A 17,947-nucleotide genomic window follows, 5' to 3' on the forward strand; every position below is an offset into this window, starting at 1 on the left:
GGGGGATATAAATCCAAATCTTCTTCTTCTTCTGAACCAGACTGACCTTGATGAACTGATGGTCTGATTCAGCATAAAGCTGCTTTGTGTGTCCATGTGACACGTTTGAGTCGCGCAAGAACAGCAGCAAGTGTTCGCTGTGGCAAAGGTTTTACTAAGAACGCAGGCTGAGACACCAGAGAGAGAGTGGGTTTCGGAGATCCCCCCGGCCGTTGCCTGCCAACTTCTGGGTCGATTTTGTCACCTTGAAGGTTGGAAATTCACCTTGCACTGAAGCAGTGCATCAACTGAGCTTTGCAGGCTGCCTTGGAAATTGGAACGAGGCCAGGACCTGGCTTGATCATAGAATCACGGAGTTGGAAGAGACCTCCAAGGGCCATCAAGTCCAACCCCTGCCGTGCAGGAACACGCAATCAAAGCACTGGGACTGTTACTCTAATGGATGCAATGTGCACAATCACTACGGAAACAAACGCGCTGCATCAACCGCTTATTATTATCAGTATTCCAACAAACATTAAAGCGCAAACAGTGAAATAAAGTGCAAAAATCAACCGTGCAATACTCTTGCGGATTGTGCTATTGTAGAAGATTGAATCGAAAACGGCTACAATAGCGCGATCCGTTAATTGTGTCTGTCAGACTTGGCCAAGACCAGTCCGCATATCTTCCAGACCAGGGGTAGGAAACCTGCGGCTCTCCAGATGTTCAGGAACTACAATTCCCATCAGCCCCTGCCAGCATGGCCATGCTGACAGAGACTGATGGGAATTGTAGTTCCTGAACATCTGGAGAGCCGCAGGTTCCCTACCCCTGTTCCAGACGTACAACAAGTCAGTTTGACGGAATACAGGGAATGCAGCACGTTGAAGTCGGTTGATAGTCTTCAAGAAAGAGACTTTGTCTTAGTATGTATATGGACTGGTAATTTAAGAGGACTGTTTGAAGACGACACCCAAGAGCTGTTATTGTAATTTATGTGCTATATCGTATAGAATTGTATGAGAGTATTGCACAGTTGATTTTTGCACTTTATTTCACTGTTTGTACTTTAATGTTTGTTGGAATACTGATAATAAATAAGCGGTTGATGCAGCGCGTTTGTTTCTGTAGTGACTGTTATCTAATCTCAGGATTTAGAAGGCAGGAAAAGCTTCCTTTTTATCATTGATCTTTATTCCTCCGTTTCCTTCATTCCCTCTGCCGGCAGGAAGGCCCGTGAAAAGATGGTGGACTCCTCTCGGTCTATGGGAAATGGATTCACCTACCAGGAAAAACTGTCTGCCTCGGATCTAGCCTCGGTGCTGGAGGCGGTGGCCGGAGAGTATGCCCTTGTCATCAATGGGCACAGCTTGGTAAGCAAAGTCCCAGAGCGCTCTGAGAAACCAACCAACCAACATATATGAGGAAGGACCTGCTACTGAATAGAATCGTAGAGTTGGAAGAGACCCCAAGGGCCATCAAGTCCAACCCCCTGCAATGCAGGAACACACAATCAAAGCACTCCTGACAGGTGGCCATCCAGCCTCTGTTTAAAAACATCCGAAGAAGGAGACTCCACCACACTCTGAGGCAGTGAATTCCACTGTCAGGAAGTTTTTCCTGGTGTTTAGGTGGAATCTCTTTTCCTTCACCTTGAACCCATGACTCCTGGTCCTAGTCTCTGGAGCAGCAGGAAACAAGCTTGCTCCCTCACCAACATGACATCCCTTCAAATATCTAAACAGGGCTATCATGTCACCTCTTAACCTTCTCTTCACCAAACATCCCCAGCTCCCTAAATCTCTCCTCGTAGGGCATTGGATTTCAGACTTTTTACCATACCTAGAGAAGAATGCAATTAAAGAATCAGCCCCACCTACCTCACAAGGGGAGAGGAAGGGAAAGGAGCTTGTAAGCCACCTTGAGTCTCCTTCAGTGGTGGGATTCAAATAATTTAACAACCGGTTCTGGTTGTGGGGTTCAAATAATTTAACAACTGGTTGTTTACAAGCAGCATTTTAACAACCGGTTCTGCCAAAGTGGTGCAAACCAGCAGAATCCCACCACTGGTCTCCTAGACTCCTCCTCTTCCTTTTCTTCCTTTTCTTCCTTTTCTTCCTCTTCCTCTTCCTCTTCCTCTTCCTCCTCCTCCTCCTTCTCCTCCTCCTCCTCTTCCTCTTCTTCTTCTTCTTCTTCTTCGTTGTCGTCGTCGTCGTCGTCTTCTTCTTCTTCTTCGTCGTCGTCGTCGTCGTCGTCGTCGTCGTCTTCTTCTTCTTCTTCTTCTTCTTCTTCTTCTTCTTCTTCTTCTTCTTCTTCTTCTTCTTCTTCTTCTTCTTCTTCTTCTTCTTCTTCTTCTTCTTCTTCTTCTTCTGTTTGCTTCACACATTCTCCCGATTGGTCCCCGCAGGCGCACGCCCTGGAGGCCGACATGGAGCTGGAGTTCCTGGAGACGGCATCCGCCTGCAAGGCTGTCATCTGCTGCCGCGTCACCCCCCTGCAGAAAGCCCAGGTGGTGGAGCTGGTCAAGAAGTACAAGAAGGCCGTCACACTGGCCATCGGTGACGGGGCCAACGATGTCAGCATGATCAAGAGTGAGTTATGAGGGCGGCGTTCGGCGGCAGGGGTGGGCAAGCTGTCGGCATTCAGAAGGTCCCAGATTCAATTCCAGCCATCTGCAGTTAAAAGGACCAGGCAGTGGACGATGTGAAAGATCTCAACCTGAGACCTTTTCTGCCGCCGCCAATCAGAGTAGATAAGACTGACAACTGACTGATTACGCCGGTCCTATACCAACTGCACTGGCTGCCAATCGAGTACCAGGTCATGTTTAAAGTTTTGGTATTGACCTTTAAAGCCATTCGCGGCCTTGGCCCTGCTTATCTGAGGGACCGTCTCTCCCTATACCACCCTTCTAGGCCCCTCCACTCGTTGGAGGAGGACCTACTGGTGATCCCTGGCCCCAAGGCGATCCGGCTGGCCTCTACAAGGGCCAGGGCCTTTACGGCTCTGGCCCCTACCTGGTGGAACAGGCTTCTAGGTGAGATCAGGGCCCGGCGGGACTTACAAAGTTTCCGCAGGGCCTGCAAAACGAACCTGTTCCGCCAGGCGCTTGGCCAGCCGGGATGATGTCAACTCCACCATAAGAACACCTGGCCTCCCGTGGGTACATAAAAGAGGGGGAGGGGTTGAAGCCATCTGTAGTTTTAGTATTTTATGTATTTGTATGTAAATTATGATGTTTTATGATGTTTTAAATTGTTTTATTATTGATGGACACCACACTGAGCCTTCAGGGAGGGCAATATATAAATATAATGAATGAATGAATGAATGAATGAATGAATGAATGAATGAATGAATGAATGAATGAATGAATGAATGAATGTATTGTCGAAGGCTTTCGTGGCCGGAATCACTAGGACGTTGTGGGTTTTCCGGGTTGTATGGCTGTGTTCCAGTGGCATTTTCTCCTGACGTTTCACCTGGCCCCGGGAAATTTCTCCTGCTGTTTCGGCTGGTTACAGGGAAATAGTATTTTCTCCTGGTCACAGGGAAAGAACCCCCTCCTCCTTCACCAACAGAAGAACGGGTTGGATTCAACCTAATCTACCCATAGCTCAAGGGAAGAGTTTCTGAAATGGGTGGGAATGACTATTTCTAAATGACTATTTCTAAACATCAGGAAACAACAACTGAATGGAAAACTCCTGGTGTCCTTTTACCGCTGTTCTATAGAGAGTGTCTTAACCTACTGCATCTGTGTATGGTTCTCCAGTTGCACAGTGGCAGATAGGAAGGCGCTCCAAAGGGTGATCACTGCTGCACAGAGGATTATTGGCTGCCCTCTCCCCTCCTTGGAAGAACTCTATAATTCCCGAAGCCTAAAAAAAGCCCAAAATATTCGGAGAGACCCATCTCATCCAGCACGCTCCCTTTTTGAACTGTTACCATCCGGCAGACGATACAGGTCTATCAAAACTAGGACAAAGAGGCTTAGAGACAGCTTTAGAGCTGTGGCTATGCTAAACTCCGCGGCTTCGTGTTGATGTGTTTGGGGCTGTGTAGGGATGGGTGGAGGAAGGGGAAAGTGAGGATGGGGTATGAGTCTGGAATTGTGTGCATCGAGGAATGCTGCTGTAAATTTCGTTGTGCGTTCACAATGACAATAAAATGCTTATGCTTATGCTTAAATTAATATTATGAGGCAAAAGAATAAACCTATGCCTCAGTCACAAGGTGCAGTTAAAGAAGACACGGGGAACAGGGCAGGTCTAGAATTATTATTTTTTTAGAATAAGCCTTAGAAAATAGATCTGAGTCGATCTGCTTAGGATCTGGCCGTGGTCCGCCCGCCCTGGAGGATGGAGTGGAAGGAGAACGGGGCCCCATCATCTGGTAGTGGCACAGCCATCCCGGGGAGGAAGGGGAGTTAGGGGAAGAGGGGAAGGGGGCCCTTCATCCCGTCATGGCACACCCACCCTGGAGGATGGGGAGGAAGGGGAAGGGGGCAGCCACAGATCTGTGGCAGCCACAGATGCAGGCGAAACATCAGGAGAAAATACTAAAGGAGAAAATACTACCTGCCTGGTGGAATTCTCTACCTCCAGCTGTCCGGGCCCTGCGGGACCTTGGTGAGTTCCGCAGGGCCTGTAAGACAGAGTTATTCCACCGGGCTTTTGGAGGGGCCGGCCGCGGTTCTACTGCCCCCCACTGAAACCAAAGCTGCCTGTTTTTTCCATCTTGATTGGGGCCTGATTCCATCTTGGGCCCTGCCTATTCCCTCCCCTTTATTTTGGCCTATAGATCGGGCGCCTGTGTGTGTGTTTTCACGCAACCTTGTTGTTTTAATCTATATTTATTGTTTATTAATTGCTGCTCGAGTTTTAGTGGGTTGAGTTTTATGTTGTATTAATTTGCTGTCTTGGAAAACAGCCATGTTGTGAGCCGCCTCGAGCCCCTCGGGGATGAGGTGGCCTATAAATTTAACTAACTAACTAACTAACTAACTAACTAACTAACTAACTAACTAACTAACTAACTAACTAACTAACTAACTAACTAACTAACTAACTAACACGGCCATACAACCTGGAAAACCCACAGCGTCCTAAGACTGACACTGATGGACTGAATTGTGTGATTTTGTGTAAGGCAACTCCAGTTGTTCATACGTTGCTCCCAGGCCTTCTAGGTCTTGCCTCAGGCCTGTCTTGGTGGCTGCGGTAGTTCAAGACACAATAAAGGGGCATAAGCCCTGCCAACTTCTTTCACGCCACTGGCCCCAGGGGTATTGTTAGCCTTTTCCAGGACGCCCCTCAGTTGCCTGGGCTGAGAATCAGCCCTTCGTGGCCAGCCAAATGAGTTATACCTGCGTCAGCATGAATTTATTACTGGGGAGGAGCTGGGAGACTGAGCTCTGCGGGTAACCTTTAAATTTTACGCGACCTGGGACCCTCGTACCTTCGGGACCGCATTACCCCATGTGTCCCTCCTCGGCCTCTGCATTCAGCAGAGGCCAATTTGCTGGTGGTTCCCGGCCCCTCAATGATGCGGCTGGCCTCCACGCGGGCCAGGGCCTTTACGGCTCTGGCCCCGGCCTGGTGGAACACTCTCCTTCCATCTGTCCGGGCCCTGCGGGATCTTGGTGAATTCCGCAGGGCCTGTTAGACTGAGCTGTTCCCCCGGGCTTTTGGAGTGCCCAGCCGCTGATTGATCGCCCCTTTTTATTCCTCTGGTTTAGAGTTCCCTTTTGCCATCTATGGGACCCACTTTTTCGTCCTGCTTCCCCCCTCTCTGGGAGGGTTTTAATTGGGGTTTTATTGCGTGACACCATCTTTGTTAATTTTATCGCTGTGTTTTGATTCTAATTTAATGGGTGACCTTGGGCTAGTCACAGCTTTTCGGAGCTCTCTTGGGGTTTTTGTTTGTATGGGTTGTAAGAGGAAATTATGTTGTGCACGGCCCAGAGCCCTCCGGGGTTTGGGCGGTATATACAACCCATAAACAAATACAATGAAATAACCTGGCATCCTCTCTCTCTTCCCTGCCCCCTGGCAGCTGCCCACATCGGCGTGGGCATCAGCGGCCAGGAAGGCATCCAGGCGGTGCTGGCTTCCGACTACTCCTTCTCGCAGTTCAAGTTCCTGCAGCGCCTCCTGCTGGTTCACGGGCGCTGGTCCTACCTGCGCATGTGCAAGTTCCTCTGTTACTTCTTCTACAAGAACTTTGCCTTCACCATGGTGCACTTCTGGTTTGGCTTCTTCTGTGGCTTCTCCGCCCAGGTGACGCTCCAGGGAAGGTGGCGGGGGAACGGGGAGAAGGGGGCAGGGGGCACTCATTGAAAATGCTGGGGGGAAGAATTAGGACTAATAAAAGGAAACACTTCTTCACGCAACGTGTGATTGGTGTTTGGAGTGTGCTGCCACAGGAGGTGGTGATGGCCACTCACCTGGATAGCTTTAAAAAGGGCTTGGACAGATTTATGGAGGAGAAGTCGATCTCTGGCTACCAATCTTGATCCTCCTTGATCTCAGATTGCAAATGCCTTAGCAGACCAGATGCTCGGGAACAGCAGCAGCAGAAGGCCATTGCGTTCACATCCTGATCCAGCTGGCTCTTTCTTATGATTGAAGTCTATAAAATTATACATGGGATAGAAAATGTTGACGGAGAGAAATTTCTCTCTCTTTCTCATACTACTAGAACCAGGCGGCATTCATTGAAAATGCTGGGGGGAAGAATTAGGACTAATAAAAGGAAACACTTCTTCACACAACGTGTGATTGGTGTTTGGAATATGCTGCCACAGGAGGTGGTGATGGCCACTAACCTGGATAGCTTTAAAAAGGGCTTGGACAGATTTATGGAGGAGAAGTCGATTTATGGTTACCAATCTTGATCCTCTTTGATCTGAGATTGCAAATGCCTTAGCAGACCAGGTGCTCAGGAGTAGCAGCAGCAGAAGGCCATTGCGTTCACATCCTGATCCAGCTGGCTCTTTCTTATGATTGAAGTCTATAAAATTATACATGGGATAGAAAATGTTGACGGAGAGAAATTTTTCTCTCTTTCTCATACTACTAGAACCAGGAGGCATTCATTGAAAATGCTGGGGGGAAGAATTAGGACTAATAAAAGGAAACACTTCTTCTCGCTGTTTTTAAAAGGGATTTAGTAATATATTTGTATCGAAATTTATTTGTTTAGCTTTGATTTGTTGTTTAGCTGTATTATGATTTAATTTTGTTATACACCGCCCAGAGCCCTTCGGGGATAGGGCGGTATACAAAACCAAACAATAAATAAAATAAATTAAAATAAAATAAAATAAATAGTATTACTATTATGGGGGGTGGGGAGGGGAACTAGATCGGATTTTTTTCCTTGTATCTTTTTATGGATGAGTTATTCAGATGTGTAAAATAAATAAAAATTCTCACAAAGTCGAAAAAGTTTTCCCCCAAATAGTCAATAGTTTTGGCTTTACTTCCGGCGGCAAACCTTTTCCTGTTGCGTAGCTCGGTTTGTTGATGTGAACGGCCTCTAGGGGGCAGCAGAGATTATGAGTCGGGGGCCAACAGACTGGAGAGTAGGGGAGTGACCCACCTCCGTTTCCTGCTGCTCCACCTCTCTCCCCGACTCACCGATTTTTTCTCTCTTTCCAAAGACTGTCTACGACCAGTATTTCATCACGCTGTACAATATTGTCTACACCTCGCTGCCTGTGCTCGCCATGGGTGTCTTTGACCAGGTCAGTCGAAGAGTTCGTTCTGCTCCCGAATGTTGTGAGGGTGAAGGGGCGGGGTTTGGCATGCAGGACAGGGAGGGACTAGGCAAGCCCGCCCCCTTCCTCTCCGTCGTGGAAGCCCCGTTTGCCGCACTGCAGTCCTGTCAATCCCAACCCGTTTGGGGGTGGTGAAAGAATCTGTAGCATGCTGTGGAAAAATTAATGTCTCCCCTGACTCTTAAGGGTCGCCCGCTGAGAGGAGTGTGCCTGCTGCCCCTCTGCTAGATTAACTCTCCAAGCCGAACTTCTTCTCAATTCATCACCACTGCTGGAAACAGATAATTCCACTGTGAATCTGCATGGCACGGTGATGGGTCTGTTACAAATGTAGAGACTCACTAGTATTAATCACCTCCCGTATTTCCACTCTCTGCCGCATCGTGTTTTGATTGCATGGTTACTGATGTCACTGTTTGCCCACCTTTTACAAGAAGAATTAGGAAGAATTACAATTAGAATTGGGACTAATAAAAGGAAACACTTCTTCACGCAACGTGTGATTGGTGTTGGGAATATGCTGCCACAGGAGGTGGTGATGGCCACTAACCTGGACAGCTTTAAAAGAGGCTTGGACAGATTTAAGGAGGAGAAGTCGATCTCTGGCTACCAATCTTGATCCTCTTTGATCTGAGATTGCAAATGCCTTAACAGTCCAGGTGATCGGGAGCAGCAGCAGCAGCAGAAGGCCCTTGCTTTCACCTCCTGCATGTGAGCTCCCAAAGGCACCTGGTGGGCCACCGCGAGTAGCAGAGAGCTGGACTAGATGGACTCTGGTCTGATCCACCTGGCTTGTTCTTATGTTCTTAAGAAGAAGAGAAGGGTATCTCTGAGCGTGTACAGACTGCCTTTCTCTCCTCATTAAAGAACTGTAGCCTGTCCCCACACTAAACCTTTCCCTTCTCCTGAAGAAGAAGAGGAGGAAGAAGAAGAATGTGGATTTACATCCCCCCCTTTCTCTCCTGTAAGGAGACTCAAGGTGGCTGACAAGCTCCTTTCCTCTCCCCACAACAGACACCTTGTGAGGCAGGTGGGGCTGAGAGAGTCCTGAGAGAACTGTGGCTGGCTCTAGTCATCTCTGCATGTTACGTTTCTTGCATACTGCCCCATACGACGCATGTGATCGGGGTGTGTGTGTGTGTGCGTGTGTGTGTGCAGTTTAAGATGCTAATGGGACCTGGTTTGCTCTCCACCCCTTGCCCTAAGAGGCCGGGTGAATACCCCTGCTGCCTGCCCTTGTTATGCATGCCAAGCTTCTCTCTCAGATAGCTACTGAGAGCCAGCGTGGTGTAGTGGTTAAGAGCAGGTGGATTCTAATCTGGAGAACCGGGTTTGATTCCCCGCTCCTCCACCTGGGTGACAGAGGCTTATCCAGTGGACCGGGTGTGTTTCCGCACTCCTACATTCCTGCCGGGTGACCCTGGGCTAGTCACAGATCTTCGGGACTCTCTCAGCCCCACCTGCTTCACAAGGTGTCTGTTGTGGGGAGAGGAGGAGGAGGAGGAGGAGGAGGAGGAGGAGGAGTTTGGATTTATATCCCCCCTTTCTCTCCTGTAGGAGACTCAAAGGGGTTTACAATCTCCCTGCCCTTCCCCCCTCACAACAAACACCCTGTGAGGTAGGTGGGGCTGAGAGAGCTCCGAGAAGCTGTGACTAGCCCAAGGTCACCCAGCTGGCGTGTGTGGGAGTGTACAGGCTAATCTGAATTCCCCAGATAAGCCTCCATAGCTCAGGCGGCAGAGCTGGGAATCAAACCCGGTTCTTCCAGATTAGATACACGAGCTCTTAACCTCCTACGCCACTGCTGCTCCTAGGGAAAGGAGCTTGTCAGCCACCTTGAGTGTCCTTACAGGAGAGAAAGGCGGGGTATATCAAACCCGGTTCTTCCAGATTAGATACACGAGCTCTTAACCTCCTGCGCCACTGCTGCTCCTAGGGAAAGGAGCTTGTCAGCCACTTTGAGTGTCCTTACAGGAGAGAAAGGCAGGTATAAATCCAAACTTTTCTTCTTCTGCTCCTTCCTAACTCCCCTGACTTTGCCAAACTAGGAAAAGTTTTGCTCCAGCATTTTGCCCTCCTGCAGATGTTTTTCTCTTACCAAGACTAAATTTTTGGTCCTTCTCGGTTTTACATCCGTGAGGTCTGGAAATCTGCCCTTTTAAAGCGACGATCGGAAGTTTCCGAGTTTCGTATTCACTTGGGCCGAGCTGAGCAGGACAAGAATTGAGCGGAGGGAAGGGATGATTGGGAGCAACAGCCGCAGAAGGCCATTGCTTTCACATCCTGCATGTGAGCTCCCAAAAGGCACCTGGGGGGGCCACTGCAAGTAGCAGAGAGCTGGACTAGATGGACTCTGGTCTGATCCAGCTGGCTTGTTCTTATGTTCTTATGTTCTTAAGGGATGCCTAGAAAGAGCAGGGTGAAATGAAGGTCATGACACTTTTGGCCTCTCTGTGTTGCAGGATGTGCCTGAACATCGCAGTCTGGAGTACCCCAAGCTGTACGAACCCGGGCAGCTGAACCTCCTCTTCAACAAACGGGAGTTCTTCATCTGCATCGCCCAAGGCATCTACACCTCTGTCTTCATGTTCTTCATCCCCTACGGGGTCTTCAGCGACAACGCCCACCTCGCTGACTACCAGTCCTTCGCCGTCACCGTGGCAACCTCCCTCGTCATTGTCGTCAGCGTGCAGGTGCGGCTCCCCGTCTGTGGTCTTGCTGGCGTCTCCCGTCCCACAGTGTCCCCTTGGCCAAAGTCCCTGGAGCCAGTGTGGCATAGTGGTTAAGAGCCGGTGGATTCTAATCTGGAGAACCAGATTTGACTCCCCACTCGAGTGGCAGGGGCTTGTCTGGTGAACCAGACGTGTTTCTGCACTGCTAAATTCCTGCTGGGTGACCTTGAGCTAGTTACAGTTCTCTCAGACAGCCCCACCTGCCTCACAGGGTGTCTGTGTGGGGAGAGGAAGGGAAAGGAGTTTGTAAGCCGCCTTGAGTCTCCTTACAGGAGAGAAAGGTGGGATATAAATCCAAACTCCTCCTCCTCTCCTCCTCCTCCTCCTCTTGGGAATTCAGATTAGCCTGTACACTCCAACACACACCAGCTGGGTGACCTTGGGCTAGTCACAGCTCTACTGAGTACTCTAGTATCACAGCTGCCAGTTCTTTAGCTGGTTGTTGGCCTCTCATTATAATTCTCTCTCAGCCCCACCTACCTCACAGGGCGTTTGTTGTGAGGGGGGAAGGGCAAGGAATTTGTAAGCCCCTTTGAATCTCCTACAGGAGATATAAATCCAAAGTCTTCTTCTTCTCTTCCTCCTCCCCCCCCCCTTGTGGTACGCTGCTGACCTTCTTCCCTCTGCTTCGTAGATTGGGCTGGACACAGGATTCTGGACTGCCATCAATCACTTCTTCATCTGGGGCAGCCTGGCGGTTTACTTTGCCATCTTGTTCGCCATGCACAGTGATGGCCTCTTCCAGCTCTTCCCCAACCAGTTCCGTTTTGTCGGTGAGTCCAGCCCGCCCCTCTGCAGCTGTCTGCCACGAGGGGTGCTGTGGCTCAGTGGCAGAGCGTTTATTATGTAACTAGGTCAGGATAGTACTGTCATTATTGAAAAGTTTGTATGTTTTCGGGACGTAGCCCCTAGCCCAAAGGGGAAGAACGGCCTATGAAATTCATGAATGATAAGAATAGCCATCGGCACCCCGGGTGCCATTCCGGAAACACTCGGGGCGGTGCTTGAAACACCTTCACATTGACAAAACCAACATCTGTTAGATTCAAACGGCCGTCCTGCTGGCATCCACACGAATGCTGTGCTGATGCATCACGGTATCCTAGGACTCTGTGGGAGGCTCATTATAATGAGAGGCCAACACCCAGCTAAAGAACTGGCAGCTGTGATACTAGAGTACTGTGTTCAGTACTCTAGCATCACAGCTGCCAGTTCTTTAGCTGGGTGTTGGCCTCTCATTATAATTCTGGGCACTGAAATTCAAGAAGGATATTGACAAGCTGGAACGGGAGGGCAACCAGAATGGTGAAAGGTCTGGAATCCATGCCCTATGAGGGGAGACTTAGGGAGCTGGGGTTATTTAGTTTGGTGAAGAGAAGATTAAGAGGTGACATGATAGCCATGCTTAGATATTTGAAGGGATGTCATGTTGAAGAGGGAGCAAGCTTGTTTTCTGCTGCTCTACAGTCTAGGACCAGGAGTCATGGGTTCAAGGTAATTGAGCGCTGTATTTTTAACGGGGAGGGGTATTAAGATGCATGGAATTTGTTTATATATTTAATTGTATTTATATAGTTATGTTGTGAACCGCCCTGAGCCCTTCGGGGGAGGGCGGTATACAAGTTTAATAAATAAAGGAAGGAAGGAAGGAAGGAAGGAAGGAAGGAAGGAAGGAAGGAAGGAAGGAAGGAAGGAAGGAAGGAAGGAAGGAAGGAAGGAAGGAAGGAAGGAAGGAAGGAAGGAAGGAAGGAAGGAAGGAAGGAAGGAAGGAAGGAAGGAAGGGTAGGTAGGTAGGTAGGTAGGTGATAGATAGATAGATAGATAGATAGATAGATAGATAGATAGATAGATAGATAGATAGATAGATAGATAGATAGATAGATAGATAGATAGATAGATAGATAGATAGATAGATAGATAGATAGATAGATAGATAGATAGATAGATAGATAGATAGATAGATAGATAGATAGATAAGGTGAAGGAAAACCGATCCCACCTAAACATCAGGAAAAACATCCCGACAGTCAGGGCTGTTGGACAGTGGAATGCACTGCCTCGGAGGGTGGTGGAGTGTCCTTCATTGGAGATTTTTAAACAGAGGCTGGATAAACACTTGTCTGGAGTGCTTTGATTGTGTGTTCCTGCATTGCAGGGGGTTGGACTGGATGGCTCTGGTGGTCTCTTCCAACTCTATGATTCTATGATTAAACAAAATTAAATAATAATAACGATAATAATAGTAAAGCCTCCCTCCTCATTCCCAAAGCAGTGTGTACTAAGAGAGAATCCCACTACGCTCTGTGTGTGTGTGTGTGTGTGTGTGTGTGTGTGTGTTTGTGTGCGTGCGTGCGTGCGCTTGCGCTTGCAGGCACTGTTGTCAGAGTGTTGCACCACCCCTCCCTGGGGCTGTATCAGCCTTTTCTCATTCATCCTTCCCTCCCCTGGTTTTTTCTTTCCACTGGCCAGGCAACGCCCAGAACACGCTTGCCCAACCTGCCGTGTGGCTGACGATTGCCCTGACGACTGTCATCTGCATCATGCCCGTGGTGGCGTTCCGTTTCCTCAAGTTGGATCTGAAACCGGAGTTGTCGGATACGGTGAGATTAGACTCCCAGGGGCTCGAGGGGCTTGTGTGTGGGGGGGTGGGGGTGGGGGGGTGAGTGTCGAAGCCTGTCGACTGCCAGTGGAGTTGGGGCAGATTGGTGCCAGAGGTGGTGACTCTTCCTTATGTCTGGGGTAGAAAGCATCAGCAGAGAGAATTTTTTTCTCTCTTTCTCACAATACTAGAACCAGGGGGCATTCATTGAAAATGCTGGGGGGAAGAATTAGGACTAATAAAAGGAAACACTTCTTCACGCAACGTGTGATTGGTGTTTGGCATATGCTGCCACAGGAGGTGGTGATGGCCACTCACCTGGATAGCTTTAAAAAGGGCTTGGACCGATTTATGGAGGAGAAGTCGATCTCTGGCTACCAATCTTGATCCTCCTTGATCTGAGATTGCAAATGCCTTAACAGTCCAGGTGCTCAGGAGCAGCAGCAGCAGCAGCAGAAGGCCCTTGCTTTCACCTCCTGCATGGGAGCTCCCAAAGGCACCTGGTGGGCCACTGCGAGTAGCAGAGTGCTGGACTAGATGGACTCTGGTCTGATCCAGCAGGCTCGTTCTTATGTTCTTCTTATGGTCCTGTCTCTCTGCTGATGAATTCAGGCCTCATTTTGTCAGGGTGAAGGGTAGTAATTAAGTCTGTACTAATTTGAGTTCTCAGCTCTTGGAAGCTAAGCAGGGTCAGAACTTAGAAGGTGACCACCCAGGAAGGCTCTGCAGAGCAAGACTGTGGCAAATCACCTCTGCTTCTTTCCTTCAAAGCCCTTTGCTGGGTTGCCATGAGTTGGTCGCGCCTTGATGGCTCATACTTAACGTAGTTTGGGGTTTTTTAATGTATGTATGTATGTATGTATGTATGTATTTATTTATTTATTTATTTATAAATGAATGAATCACCGAATGAAATGAATCAAACAATGAATGAAACAACGAAATGAATTGTTTAAACGAATGAATGATAATAATAACGTTTTTTTATACCGCCTCCAAGGCGGCTTCTCCGGCGGTGAACAACATAATAATAACAGCAATAACATTAAAATCCCAATTAAAACAGCGGATTAAATAAAATTACAGCGGCATCCGACAAAGACTTCATAAAACGTAATACACCCACCCTGGAAACAGACCCAAAAGGCTGAGGGTCCCATAAAAATTAAGGGCCCAGAGCGTAAAAAAGGGGGGAAGGGGGAGGGCGCACATCAGCGGTCGGCCCCTCCAAACGCCCGGTGGAACAATTCGGTCTTACAGGCCCTGCGGAACTCCCCAAGATCCCGCAGGGCCCGGATAGCTGGTGGTAAAGTGTTCTACCAGGCAGGGGCCAGGGCTGTAAAGGCCCTGGCCCGGGTAGAGGCCAACCGCATTTAGAGTATGTTTTCACTTGGTTATGATTGTATTGTTTGTTGACCGCTATTTGCCCAGATCACATCCAAAGTGTGGATGGGCAGGCATGCCAGGTAAACTGGGAAGCGGAAATTAAACGATCCTCAGCAGGGAAGGAAGCAGGACTTTGCGGAAACCCTTTGCATCTGTATAAAACTTTCTTGTGGCTCCTGACGTGGCCGTTCCTCTTCCTCTCCAATGTCCCCCAGGTGCGCTACACTCAGTTGGTGCGGAAGAAGCAGAAAACACAACATCGCTGCATGGGCCGGGTCGTCCGAGTCGGCTCCCGGCGCTCCGGCTACGCCTTTTCGCACCAGGAGGGCTTCGGCGAGCTCATCATGTCTGGGAAGAACATGCGGCTCAGCTCCCTGGCCCTGTCCAGCTTCAGCGGCCGTCCCAGCACCAGCTGGATCGAGACCCTGCGGAAGAAGAAGAACGCGGGCGGAGAGGGCAGCGCGGCCAGCAGCCCGAGCGGCGGCGGCGGCGGGCCGGACAAAACCCTCAAGGTGTGAAGAGCCTGGGACAGTCCTGGTTGGACAGACGTCAGCAAGGCGGACAGGCGGCCCTGCGGCGAAGGGTCGCTCGCAGGCCGCAATCGGGCCATCGCCGCCGGTTTCCGTGGAGACACAGAACCTTCCGGATGGAGCTTTGGTACCGGCCCAAGAGACCCCCCCCCTTTGGGGTCTCATCATATAACCAAAAAAAAAAATCATATCTGGCTGGTGTCGTATAGTGGCGCAGCCTGCTGACTTGGTGGGACAGATGGCCATTGTTCCCCAAAAAGATGGACATATACTCTTGACCGTCTTTTTTTCATCCAGTGCTATCTACCCACTCCGGGAGCGCAATGTTTTTTCTCCCCGAACTGCACATGAATGTATCTGGCTTGAGACACAAGAAAGGCGGGCTCAGAGGAGGCCGGGGTCTTGCGGGGCGATGCCGGGGAGAAGCCCCCCCTCCCCCGTTCTCCTTATTTCCCGGCTCCTCGCCATGACACGTGTGTCTTTTTAAAAAAAAAAACATATATAGAGTAACTAAAGAACAATCTAAGTTTACAAAAAAAAAAGACGTTTTATTTTCTATTCCCATTGGCAAAAGAAGTTCTCGGTGGGTGCCCTCGGGCACCGAGCGGGGGCATTTTGAGGAACGGGACAGAAACATCGTAGCACAAGAGACCCCGGAGTCCGCTCGACCAGCCGTGGACGGACAAACCCCACCGAGGAAGAATTCCGAAGCCGACGCGTGCGAAGAAGCGAGACGCCCAGCTCTTTGCGAGGAGAGCTGGGGGTTTGGAACACCGCCGGGCAGCTTCTGCCCCTCCCCCCGTCTCATCCCGGGCCGCCCTCCCAGCCCCCCAGCCCTGTCTCAAACCTCGTGACCGCTCGTTGGGGGCCGGAGAAGGTGTCAAAAGAATTTTATTTTTATATAATGTCCAACCTTGGCTTGCAAGGAGCCTCCTCCTCTCAGACCTTCCTCCTTTCCCTGACGGGCCCAGCCAATGTTTTGAATCATTGTTGACAGTGCGGGGCCAGGGCTCACCTGCCGGACACAGCAAAGCAAATCCAAACAGGAAGGAGATGGGCGCTGAGCATCGGTTGTTTAGGATCCTGGCAAGCGAAGTCATTCTTTGCGGCAGGGTCAAGTCCCCTTTCCCCGTGCTACACCTTCTCTGTTTTTCCTCCCCAGTACGTTTCAGTGGCTGGCTGTTTGGGGTGATACCCGGTTAGGTGTCAAACTCGCGGCCCTCCAGATAAGCATAAGCATATTATTGTCATGGTGCACGCACAACAAAATTTACGGCAGCATCCCTCGATGCACACAATTCCAGACTCATACCCCATCCTCACTTTCCCCTTCCTCCACCCATCCCTACACAGCCCCAAACACATCGACACGAAGCCGCGGAGTTCAGCATAGCCGCAGCTCTAGAGTAGAAGCTGTCTCTAAGCCTCTTTGTCCTAGTTTTGATAGACCTGTATCGTCTGCCGGATGGTAACAGTCTGGGGCAAAAAGAGAGTGTGCCGGATGAGATTCGGGTCTCTCAGAATACTTTGGGGCTTCCTTTAGGCTTCTGGGAATTATGGGAGTTCTTCCAAGCGAGGAGAGGGCAGCCGCATAAATCTCTCTGTGCAGTAGTGGATCACCCTTTGGAGCGCCTTCCTCATCTGGCCACTGTGCAACTGGAGGAAATCCTATGCACACAGAGGTGCAGTAGGTGAAGACACTCTCTATAGCAAGCACAGCCGGTAAAAAGGACACCAGGTGAGTTTTCCCATCCAGTTGCTGTTCCCTTAACAGTTTCAGATAGTGCAGTTCCTTGCTGGGAACGGGTGAGTCCATAACATCTGGGAGTGGCCATGTAGTTTGACACCTGTGCCTGTTAACTAGGGCATTTCTGGATCCCCATCCAGCCTCTGCCCAAGGTCCTCCTGGCTAGGTTGTGTTGGCAAATGGCTCGCTCTTTGGAGGTCGTAAAGATGACTCTGCTGGGTTTTCATCCTGAGCAGAAACCGTGACAGTCGCCCAGAATCCTCAATGTGGCGTGTGGTACACCAACGCCGGCATGGTGTAGTGGTTAAGAGCAGGTGCACTCTGATCTGGAGGACCGGGTTTGAATCCCTGCTCATCCAGCCTCTGCTTAAAAACCTTCAAAGAAGGAGACTCCACCACTCTCTGAGGCAGCGAATCCAGAGGTGGGATCCAGCAGGTTCTCACAGGATCCCGAGAGTAGGTTACTAATTATTTGTGTGTGCCAAGAGGGGGTTACTAATGGGTGATTTTGCCACGTGGTTTTTGCATTAGTTACGCCCCTCCTCTCAGCAGTAGTGCGCAGAACTTGAAGCAGTCTAGCAGGAGGTGCACCGGTGTGCGTGGCTGCCTGCGCCTGCGTGCATTCGTTTCCCGTCTAAGGACCGGCGCAGCGGCTGCATCCTTGCCACAGCCCCGCCCAGGAATGCCCCACCCCAGAATGCCCGGCCACGCCCCGTCATTCCTCACCCAGCCCCATTGGCACTACGCCACAGTTTGAATCCCACCACTATGGGAATCTGTTACTAAAATTTTTGGATCCCACCCCTGAGCGAATTCCACTGTTGAACAGCCCTTTAAGTCAGAAAGTTCTTCCTCATGTTTAGGTGGAATCTCTTTTCCTTCACCTTGAAACCCCTATTATCTTGGTTCAGTCCAGGGCAACTTTGTACCTGATAGGATTATACTATCAGCTCTCGCCGGCATGGCCAATTGGCCATGCCGGCAGGGGCTGATGGGAATTGTAGTCCATAACATCTGGAGTGCCAAAGGTTCGTCACCACGATCCTAGTCTCTGAGGTCGCAGAAAACAAGTTTGCTCCCTCTTCGACATGGCATCCCTTCAAATATTTAAACAGAGCTATCATGTTCCCCCTTAACCTTCGCTTCTCCAGACTTAACATCCCCAGCTCCCTACGTCTCTCCTCATAG

The 17,947-nt window shown here is 49.9% G+C and overlaps 1 protein-coding gene across 1 annotated transcript in view; it reads left to right on the forward strand.

Moving 5' to 3' along the window:
* Window positions 1-16,337, forward strand: part of ATP8B2 (ATPase phospholipid transporting 8B2) — a 69,526-nt gene extending 53,189 nt beyond the window's left edge. Inside the window, exons 18-25 of the mRNA XM_048503467.1 lie at window positions 1,211-1,355; window positions 2,390-2,573; window positions 6,040-6,263; window positions 7,649-7,732; window positions 10,228-10,458; window positions 11,132-11,270; window positions 12,967-13,097; window positions 14,698-16,337. Of these exons, the coding sequence (XP_048359424.1) occupies window positions 1,211-1,355; window positions 2,390-2,573; window positions 6,040-6,263; window positions 7,649-7,732; window positions 10,228-10,458; window positions 11,132-11,270; window positions 12,967-13,097; window positions 14,698-15,000 (1,441 nt within the window). The 3' untranslated portion in view covers window positions 15,001-16,337. The remainder of the gene's footprint in view (window positions 1-1,210; window positions 1,356-2,389; window positions 2,574-6,039; window positions 6,264-7,648; window positions 7,733-10,227; window positions 10,459-11,131; window positions 11,271-12,966; window positions 13,098-14,697) is intronic.
* Window positions 16,338-17,947: the final 1,610 nt, after the last annotated feature.

Source organism: Sphaerodactylus townsendi, linkage group LG01 (assembly GCF_021028975.2).
Source record: "Sphaerodactylus townsendi isolate TG3544 linkage group LG01, MPM_Stown_v2.3, whole genome shotgun sequence".
NCBI lineage: Eukaryota > Metazoa > Chordata > Lepidosauria > Squamata > Sphaerodactylidae > Sphaerodactylus > Sphaerodactylus townsendi.